Source organism: Balaenoptera musculus, chromosome 3 (assembly GCF_009873245.2).
Source record: "Balaenoptera musculus isolate JJ_BM4_2016_0621 chromosome 3, mBalMus1.pri.v3, whole genome shotgun sequence".
NCBI classification, from domain to species: domain Eukaryota; kingdom Metazoa; phylum Chordata; class Mammalia; order Artiodactyla; family Balaenopteridae; genus Balaenoptera; species Balaenoptera musculus.
In genome coordinates, this window is record NC_045787.1 from 123863339 (window position 1) to 123879606 (window position 16268).

Consider the following 16268-nt stretch of genomic DNA (forward strand, 5'->3'; position numbering starts at 1 on the left):
ACAAATTAAAATAGCCCCTAGAAACATTTTTATGACAATAATTCATGTTTGGAAGCTATTTTATAAAAAGACTATGTACCCGGGACTTCCCTGGTGGCACAGTGGTTAAGAATCCGCCTGCCAATGCAGGGGACACGGGTTCGAGCCCTGGTCCGGGAAGATCCCACATGCTGTGGAGCAACTAAGCCCATGTGCCGCAACTACTGAGCCTGCGCTCTAGAGCCCACGAGCCACAACTACTGAGCCTGCGTGCCACAACTACTGAAGCCCACGCGCCTAAAGCCCATGCTCTGCAACAAGAGAAGCCACCGCAATGACAAGCCTGTGCACCACAATGAAGAATGGCCCTGGCTCGCCGCAACTGGAGAAAGCCCGCGCATAGCAACAAAGACCCAACGCAGCCAAAAATTAATTAATTAATTAATTAATTTTAAAAAAAAGAAAAAAAGACTATGTAACGTACATATCTATAGGACAAACTATTTCATCAGCCAACCAAATGGTATCTTCACTTCTATTTTGACTGTGGGCTGGATATTCCCAAAGAAGACAATTATCCAACAGAAAACAACCGAACACAACTGCAGACATCTCTGCTACTGTGTATAATTAGTACAATCTGAGTGATCAAAGTCCTCTAAAAATGTCTTGCAAAAGCATATTTTATTTCACTGGCTACCCAACTGCTTGCTTAATAATAAAATGTCATGTAAGTCAAAGGGCTATGAGGACAGGACCAAGCATGGGAAACTTACTATTCTAAACCACTGAGGCCAGACTAGCTTGTTTTTAATTCAACCTGGAAAAGTACAATTCCTTTCTCTCAAAAAGATTTTAAGAGAAAAAAGTTCATAGTCTCATAGTGCTGCCATGAACTGGCTTTCCTCAATGTGAGTCTTGGGTTGTAGACTAAGTCCTCTATACTTTTTAGAGCCTCAGGGAAGATTAAAAAAAAAAAACCAGATAATTTTCAATTTTGAGCATGTGAATCCTTCATAAACCTGAAGATAATCATGAAGATATTTCATCAGCAAAAATGTACTGATCATTTGATTATATACTATTTTGCAGATACTGTGTGAGGGGCTAATTGGTACATGGAGAAAAGAAAGCCATAGTTTCTACCCTCAAGGAATAATTGGCCTTATAGCAGTCAAATAAGGAACTCTATAATCAAAAGCAGCACAAATACCATGAAAAAGAGTACTGTAAACAGGCCACTGCCATTCAGAAGAAGTAGAAAAGAACAAATGATCCAATTGAAAAAATGTGAAAAGGGTGATTTCTATAGTAGAGTTTAGTCTCTATCCTGAGGTGAGCTAGTATTAAATTGATTATTTCTTTGAATAGTCAACGTGTACCCAGGGACAGGAGTCAATCTGAGATTACTAAGAACAGGGCCATCTGATCTAACCTTAGTTCCTTTATAGAAAAGAGATTGAAAAATGCCTGGATTTGAACAAGTTACTAATCTTCACGGTTTGCAGACAAGATAGAGAAATATAAGCAGGATGGTAGAGTTGGCGGATTGATAAATATTTCACCAAATTTATCCAAATAGTCAAGATAAACATGAGAAGTGGTAACCCTATTCCTAACTCTAAGTGGGCTGGACCAGACTGAACTCTGGAATCAGAAAGACCTACATCTGAATTCCAGCTTCATCATTTACTACTTGTGTGAGTTTGGGCCAGTTACTTACTCTCTCTAAACCTTGGTTTTCTCATCTTTAAAATGACGATAATTATAATACCAAATTCTTTGAGTGTTGTAAAAATTAAATGCAATAATGCATTCAGAGTTCTTAAATACAGTAACTGGCACAGTCTTTTCTGGAATTATGTTAGGAATCATAATCATTATTAATATGGAAGGAGGTCTCTGGTGGCCTGCCCAGTACTTTGTCAATAGATGCCTTGGATGAGGAAATTGAAGGCACACTTATCAAGTTCCAAATTTTATATATGCAGCTATAAACTTGTTCAGGCATCATCTTACATTTCTGTGATTTATATTTTGCTCCTATGGTTGAATTTTACATTTATTTCAATTTAACTCTATATTTCCAATACTGGCTGATTGGTTCTCCTTTCTAAAATCTTTAAGTCTGCCTTCTAACATGTTAGTTTCCTATCAGAACTACAAAAAAGTGCCTGGATTTAGTAACATGGTAGATGATAGCTCTACTTATGGAGAGAGGGAAGACTCAGGAAATTTGCGGTTGGGGTACGAGATATAGAAGGATCCTGTTTTGGATGCATGAAATTTGATATTCCAAAGAAGCACATAACTGGGGTTGTCAAGGAAGCAAATTGGATCTTGTGGTCTGGAGTTTAGAGGGCAGCTATGACCTGGAGATATTAATTAAAGAGAGAGCTGACAGCATGACAATTGTATTTAAAGCTATGGATGGTTAAATCACACCAAGTGAGAATGTAGTTTGAGGAGAGTATCAGGAACCAAGCCCTGAAGAACTCCAACATTGAGAGGCCAGATAGAGAAGGAAGAACCTGTTAAGGATTCTAAGAAAGAGTTGCTAGTGAGTTAGGAGGAAAACCAGACAAGTATGGTGTTTAGGAAAATTAATGTGGAGAATTTTTCAAGAAGGAAGTGAGCCAACTGTAAGAGGTCAAATAAGAATAGTTTTTTCAAAATTTGAAACTTCTGTAAGACAAAAGTTAACCAAAGTTCAAAACCAAGCAGAAGATGGGAGGATGTATTTGAAAATTATATAACAAAGGATTAATATTTGGACTATAATAAAGAACATCCAGAAATTAATCAGAAAAATAGAACAAAGTTGTCAGATAAAGTACCAAACATATGAAGGTGCAGTCAATAACTAATTTAAAAGAGGTTCAATCTATCAAATCATCTGGGAAATGCAAATTAAACAAAAGAGCATATTTTAAATTAGTATATTAATAAAAGATGCATAGTATCCAGTGTTGGTGAGGGGAAGGAGTAGCAGATACTCTCACACCCTGCTGATGAAAATGCAAAGCACTATGGTGCTCTGGGAGGTCAATTTCATGGTAAGCATAACATTTTTAAATGCACATACATGTCAATAGTGCGATTTCACTTTTGGTAGTTATCTGAGAGAAATAATGGCATATGCACAAAGAAATGTGTTCCAGGGCATTAAAAATAGTACAGTTTGTAACAGCAAAAGATTGGAGACACCTACATATCTGCTAATGGGAAATAATTAAATAAAATTTAATATGTATTTTTAGTACAGAAGATTATGGAACAGTTAAATAGAATGAGTTAGATTTATATGTTCTGAGGTAGGATGATCTCTAAAATACATTGTTAATGGATAAAAAGCAAGGTGCAGAAAAGTACACACAGAACGGCTCTATTTATGTAAAATGAAGGGAGAAAAATCTATGAATTTGTATGTTTTTATGAATGTTTGTAAATGCACTGAAAAGATTTCCAGACTAGTGGTAATTCTTGTCTCTGAGGCTAGGGGTAGGATTAGCAGGATAAAAGCTGATTTTACTTTTTATTGTTTTGGTTTTATATTTCATGAACTCATGTGAATTTGTTGATGTCCTACTTGCGGGACTTTTAAGAAAAACACACATTTTCCTTAGATTGTGTTAAGTTAAAACAGTTGATCTGGAGAATTAATTTTATGGTTTGTTAATTTACCCATGAAGCAACATATTGGGTTATTTGTTATGTAGCAGGAAATAAAACAGGCAGGATTCCTGTCCTTGCAAGGCTTACACTCTAGTGGATTCAAGTTTCAAATACTTTTCTCTTCTATGTATAGGCCACCCCCACTCTTATAAGATTCCTCACCCCCACAGAAAAACGCCTCAGACCAACTTTCTTTACTTCTCATGACCTCAGGAAGAAATAAGTGTAAGGAATAAAGTATGAAGAATATACACATAAGCCATCTCTAAACTGCCATCTCTGCTTAACAATCATGCTGCAGATTTCCAAAAGCAGCAGGGATAAAATAATATAGTATTAGTAAAATAGGTTTCTTGGGATGCCCTAGAAACCCTAAATTCTTTCTATGACTGTTTCTACGGGAAAAGGCACCAGTTCTAAACAACTGACTTAGTAAATGCACTGCTGGAGCATACTCTGTAAGTAGTCGGCAGCCTGTACTCAGGCAACTGCTAAGCTTAAATAGCTAAAAACTCGCTGGCACCCACACAGAAGTTCTTGTACACACACTTTACTGTTGGATCCTTTCTATGACACTGACGAAGGCACAATAATTAAGAAAGAATGACAGCCTATAGGAGTATCCTTTGAGGCCTTTCCACCAGCTGGAATCTCAACATCATACTAGGCTTTAGCTACAAGTCTGCCCACACTGGTAGCAGAAAATTGAATTCATGCTTCTGAGCAGTCTCTGAGGCAGAGCACTGATATTTCATAGCAATTCCTATTTTTTTCTTCTTTTCTTACACATGCAGATGAAAAGTCCCCAGTTTTCAGCTGCCAGAAGAGCTAAATATTGTCATCATCAGAGAAATTAAATGCTTGTCTCAAAGAAGGAACTGCTCTTTGGAAAGTCCTGTGCATCTCAGGGCAAAGGAAAAAAACTGTCATTGACAATTCATCTTTGCTACAGGATGAATGTATTTATCACACATAGCTTTCCACAGCTGAGAACAACTCTAAGCCAGGGTAGCAAGAAAATTCTCAGTTTGGAAAGAGGCATCATGCCTAGTCACTGAACTTCAAAGTTACTCCCACCTCCGTCAACCTATGTGACCTTGGGTAAACCACCTGACCTTTCCACACTCTTTCATATTCCATTTCCTTCCTCATGCTGTTCTCTCTGTCTGGAATGCCTTCCTTGACATCTCCTCCAAGTCTCAAATTCTTATAAAATGCTGTTCTGTGACATTTTCCCTGATTCCCTTAACCAAATCAGCTTCTTTCCTACTCATATCCCCACTCTACATTGTCCATACTTCCAATATATCATACATCACATAGCATTACTATTGCATATTTATCATTCTATTTATTTTAGTTTATCATGTTATTTTACGGCCATCTTAGGGTATCAGGTTATATGCTACTATTCACATTAGTAGTATTATGAGCACTTACTATGTATCAGGCCCTATATGAATACATTATCCCTGTCATAAAAGCCTTATAAGATGGGTATCATTATTATTACCATTTTTTAGAGTTGAAGAAAATAAAAATCAAAAGGGATTATACAAATGATTAGCAGTGGCACTGAGAGTCAAAATAAAGACTATTTTACCATGCTTTTAATCACTACCCTAAAATACTACCTATAAGTAGGAGTAGATAATATTTACTAAGTTCTTACTATGTGTCAGACTCTGTACTATGTGCTCTACATATATTAGCTAATTTGACCCTCAAAAAAGTCCGTGATGTAGAAATCATGATTATGATTTTCATTTTTTTTAATGAATTTAAGGTTCAGAATGGTTTAATGACTTGCCCCAAATCAAAGAACTATGGAGGTTGGATTTGAACGTAGGTCATTCGCCCCCAGTGCCTGAGCCCTTACCCACTACTCTATTCCATTAACAGATGGCAGAATTTTTTTTTTTAACCTTTGAAAGTACTGCACAAGTTTTCAAGAATAATCTATCTGGAAACAGAAAACTGGAAAGTTACCTCTTCTGAGTCCTGCAAATGAGCAAAATCTAATAAGCCCTGAAGCACTCACCTTAGCACATGTGTGGATCCATTAATGGTTGTGGTTGAACAGGGGACAGTCTGGCCCAGAATGGAAGGTCTTCGGTAGCGTTCATCGTCACAGCAGAGGATGATGAGGAAGGCACGTCTAAAAGACTTATTCAAGAAGGCGTAGAGAAAGGGGTTCAACCCAGAATTGATGTAGCCAAGCCAGAGGAAAGCGGTCCACACCTGCCCAGGGACAGTGTAGTCTACGAATGGATCCACAATATTGGTGACAAAGAATGGAGCCCAGCAGAGGCAGAAGCAACCCATGATGATGCACAGGGTTTTGGCTGCTTTGGTCTCTGTCCTCATGCGATGAGTGCTATGTTGGTCTGCTGGCTGGGGCCTGCCCTCTGAGGGGGCTCCTGCCCGTTGTAACATCTGGATCTGGTGGGCATGCTCCTTAGCTGTGACATAGATGCGATAATAGGCCAGCACCATGAGGAGAAACGGGATGTAGAAGGCCACCACAGAGCAGGTGATGGCATAGGGCTTGTTGACCATGAAGATGCAGTACGTAGAGTTAGAGTTCTTGTTGAACTTCCTTTTTTCTATCTGAGAGTTAGAGGGAGAGAGGAAATGAGGAAGGAAGGGAGAAAGGGAAGGAAAAAGTGAACAGGAAGAAGCAGGAGGGGAATGAGAAAAATTGTAAGAAAAGGAAAAGGATAAAAAAGAAGAGAAAAGGAGGGTTTGGAAAATAGAAAGAAGGGGAGAAGAATAGTGAAGGAAAGGGAGGGATGAATAAAAGAAAAAGATGAAGGGAAAGGAAATAAAAAAGAAGGTTTATCAGCAAAGCTTTTCTTTTTCTTCTAATAAGCCTATAGCACATAGAACCATGATGGCAGAAAAGGAATATACTTTTGGCTGCTTTGGGTATTCTTATATCTCAGTATTTCCCATATAAAATTTAGAATCAGCTTATCAACTTCCATAAAAATCTTTTAGAATTTTGATTGGAGTTAGAATAGAATGACTGAGGAAAAATAACATTTTTTTCAATGTTAAGTCTTCCAATTCACAAACATGATAATTCTTTCCCTTTACCTAAGTCTTTTAGAATTTCAGTAATATTTTACATTTTTGTGTAAATGTCTTACACATCTTTTGTTAGATTAATCCTAAGTATTTCTATTTTTATTCTATTGCAAATAGTACTACATTAAAATTCTTATTTCTAATTGTCTGTTGCTAATACACAGAACGCAGTGAAAATTTTTTGTATATTGGCTATGTATCCAGGAACTTTGTTAAATTAGTAACTAATATTTCATCTTTAGATTCTTCTGAATTTTTTCCATGAATACTCATGTGATCTGCAAATAATGACAATTTCACTTCTTCCTTTCCAGTCTTAATACCATTTTCCTTGCATATTGAACTTGATAAGACCAACAGTACAATACTGAATAAAAGGGGTAATAGTGGACACCATTGTTACAGTCCCAGTTTCAGGAGAGGAGCTTTCAATATTTTACTATTAAGTATGGCACTTGCTGTAAGTTTTTTGTCAATGAGCTCTATTTGAGAAAGTTCCCTTCTATTCTTAGTTTGATGAACTTATATATACTACCAAATGTAAAATAGATAGCTAGTGGGAAGCAGCCGCATAGCACAGGGAGATCAGCTCAGTGCTTTGTGACCACCTAGAGGGGTGGGATAGGGAGGGTGGGAGGGAGACGCAAGAGGGAGGAGATATGGGAATATATGTATACGTATAGCTGATTCACTTTGGTATAAAGCAGAAACTAACACACCATTGTAAAGCAATTATACTCCAATAAAGATGTTAAAAAAAAAAGAATAAATAAAATTTCTGTGTATACTTACACATTCATCATCATGAAAAAAATTATGATTGCATATTGAATTTTGTCAATTCATTTTTGGCAGTAATGAGATGATCATGTGGGTTTTCCCTTCTTTCTTTTATTCATACAGTGAATTACACTGATTGTGTTAAATTCCTGGCATAAACCTCATTTGTATTGGATACTGTGACATACTAGATCCCTCTTAAGAATTGAAAGACTTTTTTTTCCACCTATAAACTCTGCCTGTTGACAGCTCTTAGTTACCAGCCTTCTCTAGAAATAGTCCTTGGCTGAAGAGAGCTGTGTAACCCAATGACTCTTCCCTTCCTGAGGTCAGCATGCATGCAGTGTGAATATACACATGAATAGAGATATGTATCATGTATATTTTGATACATAACACACTATTTCATTCATTGTGTACACATTTAATATCCTGTCCTATAGTATTGATATATTGTAAGGTTATAGTATATCCTCCTATTGAATTGACATTTTTAATCATTACAAAATCTCTTTTTATCTAAGTATTACTTGCCTTAAGTCACAGGAATCTAACTCTATATTTCACCTAGGAACAAAGATTCATGATTCGCTAATTCAGTATTTGCAGCAACTTTATAGACCCTAATTACCATGAATAACAAGGATCAACTGTACATGTGTTATGAACATCTGGGTTATGCTAGTTTCTCTCTAGGCAGGTTCAATGTGCAAATGAGTAAAAAAGATATGAAATGCAATTATAATACCATGGAGCAAATACTAGGCATGTTAATAGTAAGCAGATGCCCCATTCAGTTACATGAAGTAAACAGGGGATGCTTCTATCTCACTCTCACAAATGAACAAAATTCCCTAGGTCATTCCCCTTGAAAATTCTACAGCAGAAGGTAAGAGTGCTGTACCCTTGTTACAAATTTTGATGCACAGAAGCTTATGCTTCCAAAGGCTTCTCCATTAGGGATTGAGTTTAGCACAAACATAAGAACATAGACTCTGGAGTCCAGTAAGCCTGGACTTAGATATAGTCACCACCACTCCCTACCAATGTGACTTAACCTCTCTGACCCTCAGTTTCCTGAGGACAATGACAGGATTTACATATACCATTACTGTGAGGCCTGAGAGAGATAATAATGATTAAATTAACATGGGGCTAGGCACACTGTAAGTGTTCGACATTTGTTGGCCACTATAATTATTATTCTACTGGTTATTGGAAATTTGAATTTCATTTCCCCCAAGAATGATAAAAATGAAAGTTTGAAAGAAGAGGGATAGGATTTAAGAAAATATCCATACAGTCTCCCTTGTACGGATCCCCTTTCACTTCTCCACTCCTCTGTGCCCAGCATTTCTTTCAGAAGCCCAAGGAACTCTCGTTCTGACATACCACATGCAAATCCTGGCCCAGCCTTGGTTTGGATATCCTTTCCTGGACAAAGAATAAGGCAAGATTAGGGGCTAGGAATGGGATGGAGAGAGGAAGGGGCAGCTCCTACTCTGACTGGTCCTCTTGGGCCAGAGCTCACTCTCAATCTCTCCTCCCCATTCCCCTCCCTACCACAACACGGTCCTGGGATCCATTTTAAAGTGACTGCCTGACAACTTCCTCAGGGAATATATATACCTGCTAATGGATCCAGACCATAGCTTTCGATCTTCATTACAAGTTTGATACTAAAAACATAGTATGTCAGAGCTGGAAACTCTTCATGAGCATCTAGACAGGGCTTGGCAGACGTCTGGCACCTGTGCCATGTGCTGTTCTCCTGCACCACTGGAAGACACTGTTCCCACTGAGGACCCATGAATTTTCTCATCACAGACCTTTAGGAAGTGGGTCAGGGATGGAGCTGAGCTCAGGGTCCAGCTCTCTCGACTCCTGGCCCATACGTTCTCCAGAAGCCCCCACCTCCATGACAGGCTTTCTGTGGGTCACTGTAAGCCTCATAGGGTCTCAGCATGAAATGAGATGAAGGCCTCTTGGGGCACATCACTTCCCTCAGGCTCTGGAGTATGTCTGCTAAGCTCTGAACACCTGTTTTGCTATTCAATAGCTGTGCGACACTGGACATGTTACTTCACTTTTTTGACCCTGAGTTTTCTCATCTGTGAAATGGGGGAAAAGTATTGTAATTTTCCCAAAGGGATGCTGTCAGGATTATATGTACTTAGTGTACTTTCTGGCATACGGTAAGCTTTTGAAAATGTTAGCCTGCTTTTTTTGTTGTTATTGTTGTTACTCAGACCGCTATCAGGATCTTTCTTAGAATATCCACCTAACCTGACATTGTTTATTTAGAATCCCAAGCAAACAAAGTTAGTCAGACAGTAAACCAGTGGGGTCTGCACGAGTACTTACCAAATCAATTATGCCAACGTTATTCCAGCCTTGCATTATAGGGAGAAAAGAGATAAACATGGGGATGACCCAGCAGCCTCCCAGCATTAATGCGATGCGCAGAGGGGTCATCTTGTTCCTATAGACCAAAGGCTGGCAGCAGATGGCATAATACCTGGAGAGGGGATGGGGGGGTGCCAAGGGAAAGGATGGATGAGAGGGAGAAGGAGGGAGCATAATTGATGAGAGAGAAGAGGGGAGAAGGATGGAGAAGGGCAATAAGAAGAGGAGATATTGGGAAAGAGGAAAATTAGAGGGGGAGGTAGAGAATAAAAATAAGGAAGGAAGAGAAAATAATGGGGGCAAATGGGGTGAGTGGGTAGTAGAGGAAGGGAAGGAGGAGAAGTGGGAAAAGAACAGAGGAAAGAAAAAAGCAATGGTACAATAAGATATCATATTGGTCAAAGAGTTTCTGCTATTATAAATATAAACTTTAGATCATACATATGAGAACCAGGCATTGGTCCCATATCCCTCTTCCTCTCCCAATATCTGAGAAGCTCAACATATACCTGAGGGTCTGCTCAGTCTCAGGCACGGATCCAACACTACCCTCATGCCTGGGCATTTTAAGAGCTTCTGTCCACCTCTCTGGGCCTCAGTGTCTAGACATATGCAGTCCTCTTTGATAACAACTTGAGGTGACCCAGGGTTGGTCCTATATCTGAGCTCTAAGAACAGTATCTCAAACTTGTCCCCATCCTCTTGATCACCTACCTATATTGAGGTGATGCTCTAAGTCAGTGTTCTTTTTTTTTTTTAAAGCTATTTTAATTATTTATTTATTTATTTATGGCTGTGTTGGGTCTTTGTTTCTGTGCGAGGGCTTTCTCTAGTTGCGGCAAGCGGGGGCCACTCTTCATCGCGGTGCGCGGGCCTCTCACTATCGCGGCCTCTCTTGTTGCGGAGCACAGGCTCCAGACGCGCAGGCTCAGTAATTGTGGCTCACGGGCCTAGTTGCTCCGTGGCATGTGGGATCCTCCCAGACCAGGGCTCGAACCCGTGTCCCCTGCACTGGCAGGCAGATTCTCAACCACTGCGCCACCAGGGAAGCCCTAAGTCAGTGTTCTTTAAATTGTGGTCCAAAGATTCTGCCCTTCTCCCCTGCATCAGACTAACCTGAGGAGACCTACTTAAAATACAGATTCCAAGGATCTCCTGAATTAGAGCCTGTTAGGGAGGAATCTGGAGTTTGCATTTTGACAAGTGGAAGTCATTACTGCTGTTTGCTAGGTATGTCCAGTTCCCCCTTTTGGGCACATGCACTTCCTGACCTCCTTGTGGTTGAGTGGGGCCGAGTGACTTGGCCTATGAGTCATGAACAGAATTGACATGTGTTACTTCTGGGCTGAACCATTTAACTGTTTCTATGATGCCAAGAATGTCAAGTTCCAAATATTTCCTGCTCCATCATTTCCTACCTACTGGTAGAGACCATCTCATCCCCATTTATCAGGGTCTGATCCTTCTCATGGGACTCTCTGCTCACGCCTTCCAGAGCCCAGATTCTGCCTACAGTACTAACCTTCTTCGTATCTCCAGAGAGAGGTGCAACTTGCCAAACTCAATGATCTGGTCTCTAGCTCCCAGACTGCTCTTTGTATGTTGTTCCAGTCATGGAGATCACTACTTCCATGCCCAGGAAGTTCACTGAACTGGCAACAGGCAAAATACCATGGTAGTTCTATCAGCCATTTGTCTTTGGAAGAGCCAAAGAAAAAATGCAAAGAGACAGCCTGGAGACTAAGCCTATTCTTTACGATTTTACACCATTTAATGATGAGCCACCCCCTTATACCCCTCATTTTATGCAGTTCACTTTGTTAACTTTTACCACCTCTTCCTTTCTTTTCTTAATTCAAAGCATAACTAATAGAACAATGGCTATATTCTTTGAAAAGGTGGTGGTAGGATGAGTTGGGAGGGAGGGTGCAATGAGAAGGAGAGCCTAGTGTTAAAGCATGAGAAGAGAGTGCCTCAGGCGCTGCAGGGGGATTATATCCTTCCCTACAGGGCATCAAAGAGTAGCTAACCACATTGTACCAGGGAGCTCCCTGTGGCCAGCAAGACAGGGTCTCCTGATCTGGACCAGAGTATAGAACAACAGACCAAATAATGGGAGAGGGAATTACTCAGGAACTAACTTTCTCTATCTATAAAACTGACATGGTAGCCAAATCTAACTAAAGGTAACTCAGTAATGGAAAGAACCATGATTAGCTGGAATTCTCTCCACACTCATCGCTTATATAAGAAAGGCAAATTATATCACAGTGGCAAGTTTTTCTGAATGGCTGTATTAACAATCATCAGAGGTTTACTAACATAGAGTTGATGAATTTGGAGTACATAAAAATATACTTTTTTTTCAAATTTTGCTCCCTTCCTTATTTCCTGCTAGAGGGCCTAGATTAGATATTGGTTTTGTACATTTACCATTTTTCCTCCTTTTTCTTGGTAATAGCATCCCAAATCCTTTGGGAATTCTCTTCTCCGTTGCTGTCATGTAGTTGGGAAAATAAATGATGGGACTGACTTTTCCAGCCAGGGGGTGACCCAATCAGACTTTTTCCTGGGACTCTGAATGTCATGCAGGGTGATGCAAAAATGGGAAAGTCAGAGAAGGTTCCTCTATTCCCACAGCAGCTACCTGGTGGGGCTGAGAGTAGCTCCTGCTCCTTGGATCTTCGGGCAGTCATGCTTTTGCCCCTTTGGGTCCTCATTCTTTAGCTCTTCCTTCAATTAAATAAGTCACCTCATATTTTCCCACAAAATTCCCTTTTTGCTTAAGTTGATCTTATGTGTTGAAGTGTGTCCCCTCTCCCAAAAGATATGTTGAAATCCAAACCCTCAGTGCCTTGGAATATGGCCTTATTTGGAAATAGGATCTTTAGAGAGGTAATAAAATTAAAATGAGGCCATTAGGGTGGGCCTTAATCCAACATGACTGAAATCCTTTCAAAAAGGGAAAGTTAGACACAGACAGATATGCTCAGTGAGAAGATGGCAATGTGAAGACAGAGGATTGAAATGATGCTTCTACAAGCCAAAGAACACCAAAGATTGCCAGCAAAACAACTGAAGCTAGGAAGAGACAAGGAAGAATCTTTTCCCTACAGGTTCAGAGGGAGCAGGGCCCTGCTAACACCTTGATTTCAGACTTCTAGCCTCTAGAACTGTAAGACAATAAATATCCTGTTGTTCCAGACCACACAGTTTATGGTACTTTGTTATGACAGTCCTAGCAAAAGCTAACAAAGTTGGCTAAAGGCAGTCTCTGTTACTTGCAACCAAAGTACCTTGCCTCAATAAAAATGGTTTTGAATGCCAGATATGTCCTTCACAGATGCTTTGTTCTAAGTAAGAATACCTTTGTTTTTATTCAATATACCTCCAGATCATAGCTCAAATTATAGCATCCCCACATCTACCAACCCAAGGAAGGCAATCAAGGGATAAGTGAAAAATATTGGGTTGGCCAAAAAGTTCCTTTGGGTTTTTCCGTAAGATGTTACGGAAAAACCCAAAGGAACTTTTTGGCTAACCCAATAGATGTCCCCCCTACCTTTGCTGTATAATTTATAATTTTTGAGGTTTGGAACAGATGTCAAGATACTGGGTAAAGATAAGACTTTAGGAATTTGGGTTGGATCTCCATTGTCATATAAATCTAAAAATTCAAAAAGACAAAGCCAAATTAAACACCTTGCAGGACAAAAGGTATGTTTGAGGAAGCAAGATGTTCTTCTGACTTCCATAAGTGGATATGGATGTTTAGAGGATTATGTTGGGAAGACAATAGAATTTACAGAAGAGGACTTTGAATACATGGTTATATTGGTGCTCATAACGTTTTTATGAAAGCCTTTCTTTCTAAGTCTAACTTGGCCAGGGTGACTGTCTGATTCCCATGGCATGATGAATATCCTGTCGACAATAAGATCTCCCCAAGTTCTGCTGTCCAAATGTTCTATGCTTTAATTTGCACTACCCTAGGCTATTAGGAGCTGCTGCTACAGAGAAATAAATAATGGTGACGAGTTTCCTTTGGAAATTCAACTTCAAGGGGGATCCTGTGGATGTAGTACACATGCTACCAATCCCTTATGCATTTACATACACAGTCTGTGCCCTGGACAATGAGTGCTTGCAATAAAGTTGTTTGGACAGCTCATTTCCCAAGGGACTAAGGTGGGACACAGCCATGGTTTCTTGCACAGAGAGCTGCAGAAAGTTACTCTTGCATGATGTGAGGTGGCTGGGCAAGCCTGGGAAAAATCCTTCATTCCCTACTTTAAAAATTAGCAATAAGTAAAGGAAAAAAAGAATTTCATTTTCTTCAAATTATACTGATTGAATTGTGAATAATAGTAAGGATGAATAAGAAAAATACCAAATTGTGTCTATGTATGTGTTTTACTTAAATCTTCTCCTCTACATCTTCAATCTGGTGCTATATATTACAGTAAAAATAATATGATTTTTAAATGACACGGAGTAGAGAATATAAGGTTTTTATCTGGAGCTCAAATTAGAGCACTCGATTTTATGGGCCCAAGATTCTTACCAAGGCCTTGGCATCCTTGAGACAGCTGCCATAAATAAGCCACCTCATATTCTTCTAATTTCTTTCCTCATATCTTTCCAATCTTTGCTTTCTAGCAAAGGATCTGAAAAATAAACATCCTCTTGAAGGCTGCATTCAAGAGTGTAAATTAAGTATGTGAAAACAAACATCACTCAATAAAATGATTAATAAAAATTCAGTTCTAGTGTTAACTGACCCTTAAAATTCTAACTTTTGTCTACAGATCAAGGACCAGATAGAAATCAGAAAACTTGATCTTTACCTATCATGGTTGCTTTTTTTTTTTTTTTAAACTTTTATTTATTATTTATTTATTATGTTTATTTTTGGCTGTGTTGGGTCTTCGTTTCTGTGTGAGGGCTTTCTCCAGTTGCGGCGAGTGGGGGCCACTCTTCATCGCGGTGCGCGGGCCTCTCACTATCGCGGCCTCTCTTGTTGCGGAGCAGAGGCTCCAGACGCTCAGGCTCAGTAGTTGTGGCTCACGGGCCCAGTTGCTCCGCGGCATGTGGGATCTTCCCAGACCAGGGCTCGAACCCGTGTCCCCTGCATTGGCAGGCAGACTCTCAACCACTGCGCCACCAGGGAAGCCCCATGGTTGCTTTTTAATACTTATATTTGGATTATATTACCAGTGCTAATAACAAATATATTTGTCCTATTATGAACTGCCTCCCAAACACATGTACAACACAAATAGACAGAAGTAGCTAGTTAAATTTGCAAGTTATTTGGAGTTTAGGCAAAGCACACTGGCTGAGTTAATAATAAGAGTTACTTTTCATTTACTTACCAAGAGGTCTACCTGTATTATCTCATTTGGTCCTCACAACTACTTTTGAAATAGGAACTATAAATGCACCCCTTTCACAGATGAGGAAACAGAAACACAGAAGTGTTGAGATTTGTCCAAGGTCCCACTGGTGGTAAGAACCAAGCTGGGATCTGGCCCAGGCAGCCTGACACAAGGGTCAGGAGGTTAATTTCACTACTATCACTTCACTCTGCCACCTTCCCAAAATCCCCAAGGGATTATTCTAACTCTTTACAAGCCACTTTGGAAACATAAAAACAATGAATCTCAAAACTTGAAGGATCCTCAAAATCCTGAAATCCCCAAGTTCCCTCTAAAATGAGGTATATCCAAGCCTGCATGAATGCACTAAGGACTGGGAATTCACCAAGTCCTACGACAGTACACTCTAAACTCAAGGCTCTCCTGAGGTTAAAAAGGTCTCCTCCAAAATTGATCTTCTGTAACTTCCAGTTTTACCCTCTGTCTCAATTTAAAATTTCTATCTCTAATTCTTCTGCACAGTAGTCCTACAGATATCTGAAGAGAGCTTCTACATTCCTCTTAAGTTTTATTTTCTGCAGGTAAAAATATTCCCAGCTGTATTCAACCAGGGTTGATTCTGCATGCCAAAGGATATTTGGTAATGTATGGAGACATATTCTGTTGCCATAATTGGAAAGGGTGATGCTACTGGCAACCAGGGGGTAGAGATCAGGGATGCTGCCACATGTCTTACAAGACACAAGACAGCCCCCTACAACAAAGAATCATCTGGTCTACAAGGACAGTAGTGCCACATTTGAGAAACTTTGGTTTAGAGGAGGTGATTTTCACCAACAGCAGGGGCTCTGTGTCCTCTGTATGTTATAGTGTGCCATTCCCTCTTAAGAGTGGGAGCCACAAGGAGAGCATAATACTCTGGTGTATCCTATACAGACCAGAGAAGACAAGAACATCACC

At 39.7% G+C, this 16268-nt stretch overlaps 1 protein-coding gene across 1 annotated transcript in view; it reads right to left on the reverse strand.

Annotated features, from left to right (window-relative positions):
• Positions 1-16268, reverse strand: part of HTR4 (5-hydroxytryptamine receptor 4) — a 166402-nt gene that overhangs the window by 16482 nt on the left and 133652 nt on the right. The window contains exons 5-7 of the mRNA XM_036847934.1: positions 9889-10042; positions 8917-8958; positions 5696-6264 (exon numbers count right to left, since the gene is read on the reverse strand). Coding sequence (XP_036703829.1) covers positions 5696-6264; positions 8917-8958; positions 9889-10042 — 765 coding nt within the window. The remainder of the gene's footprint in view (positions 1-5695; positions 6265-8916; positions 8959-9888; positions 10043-16268) is intronic.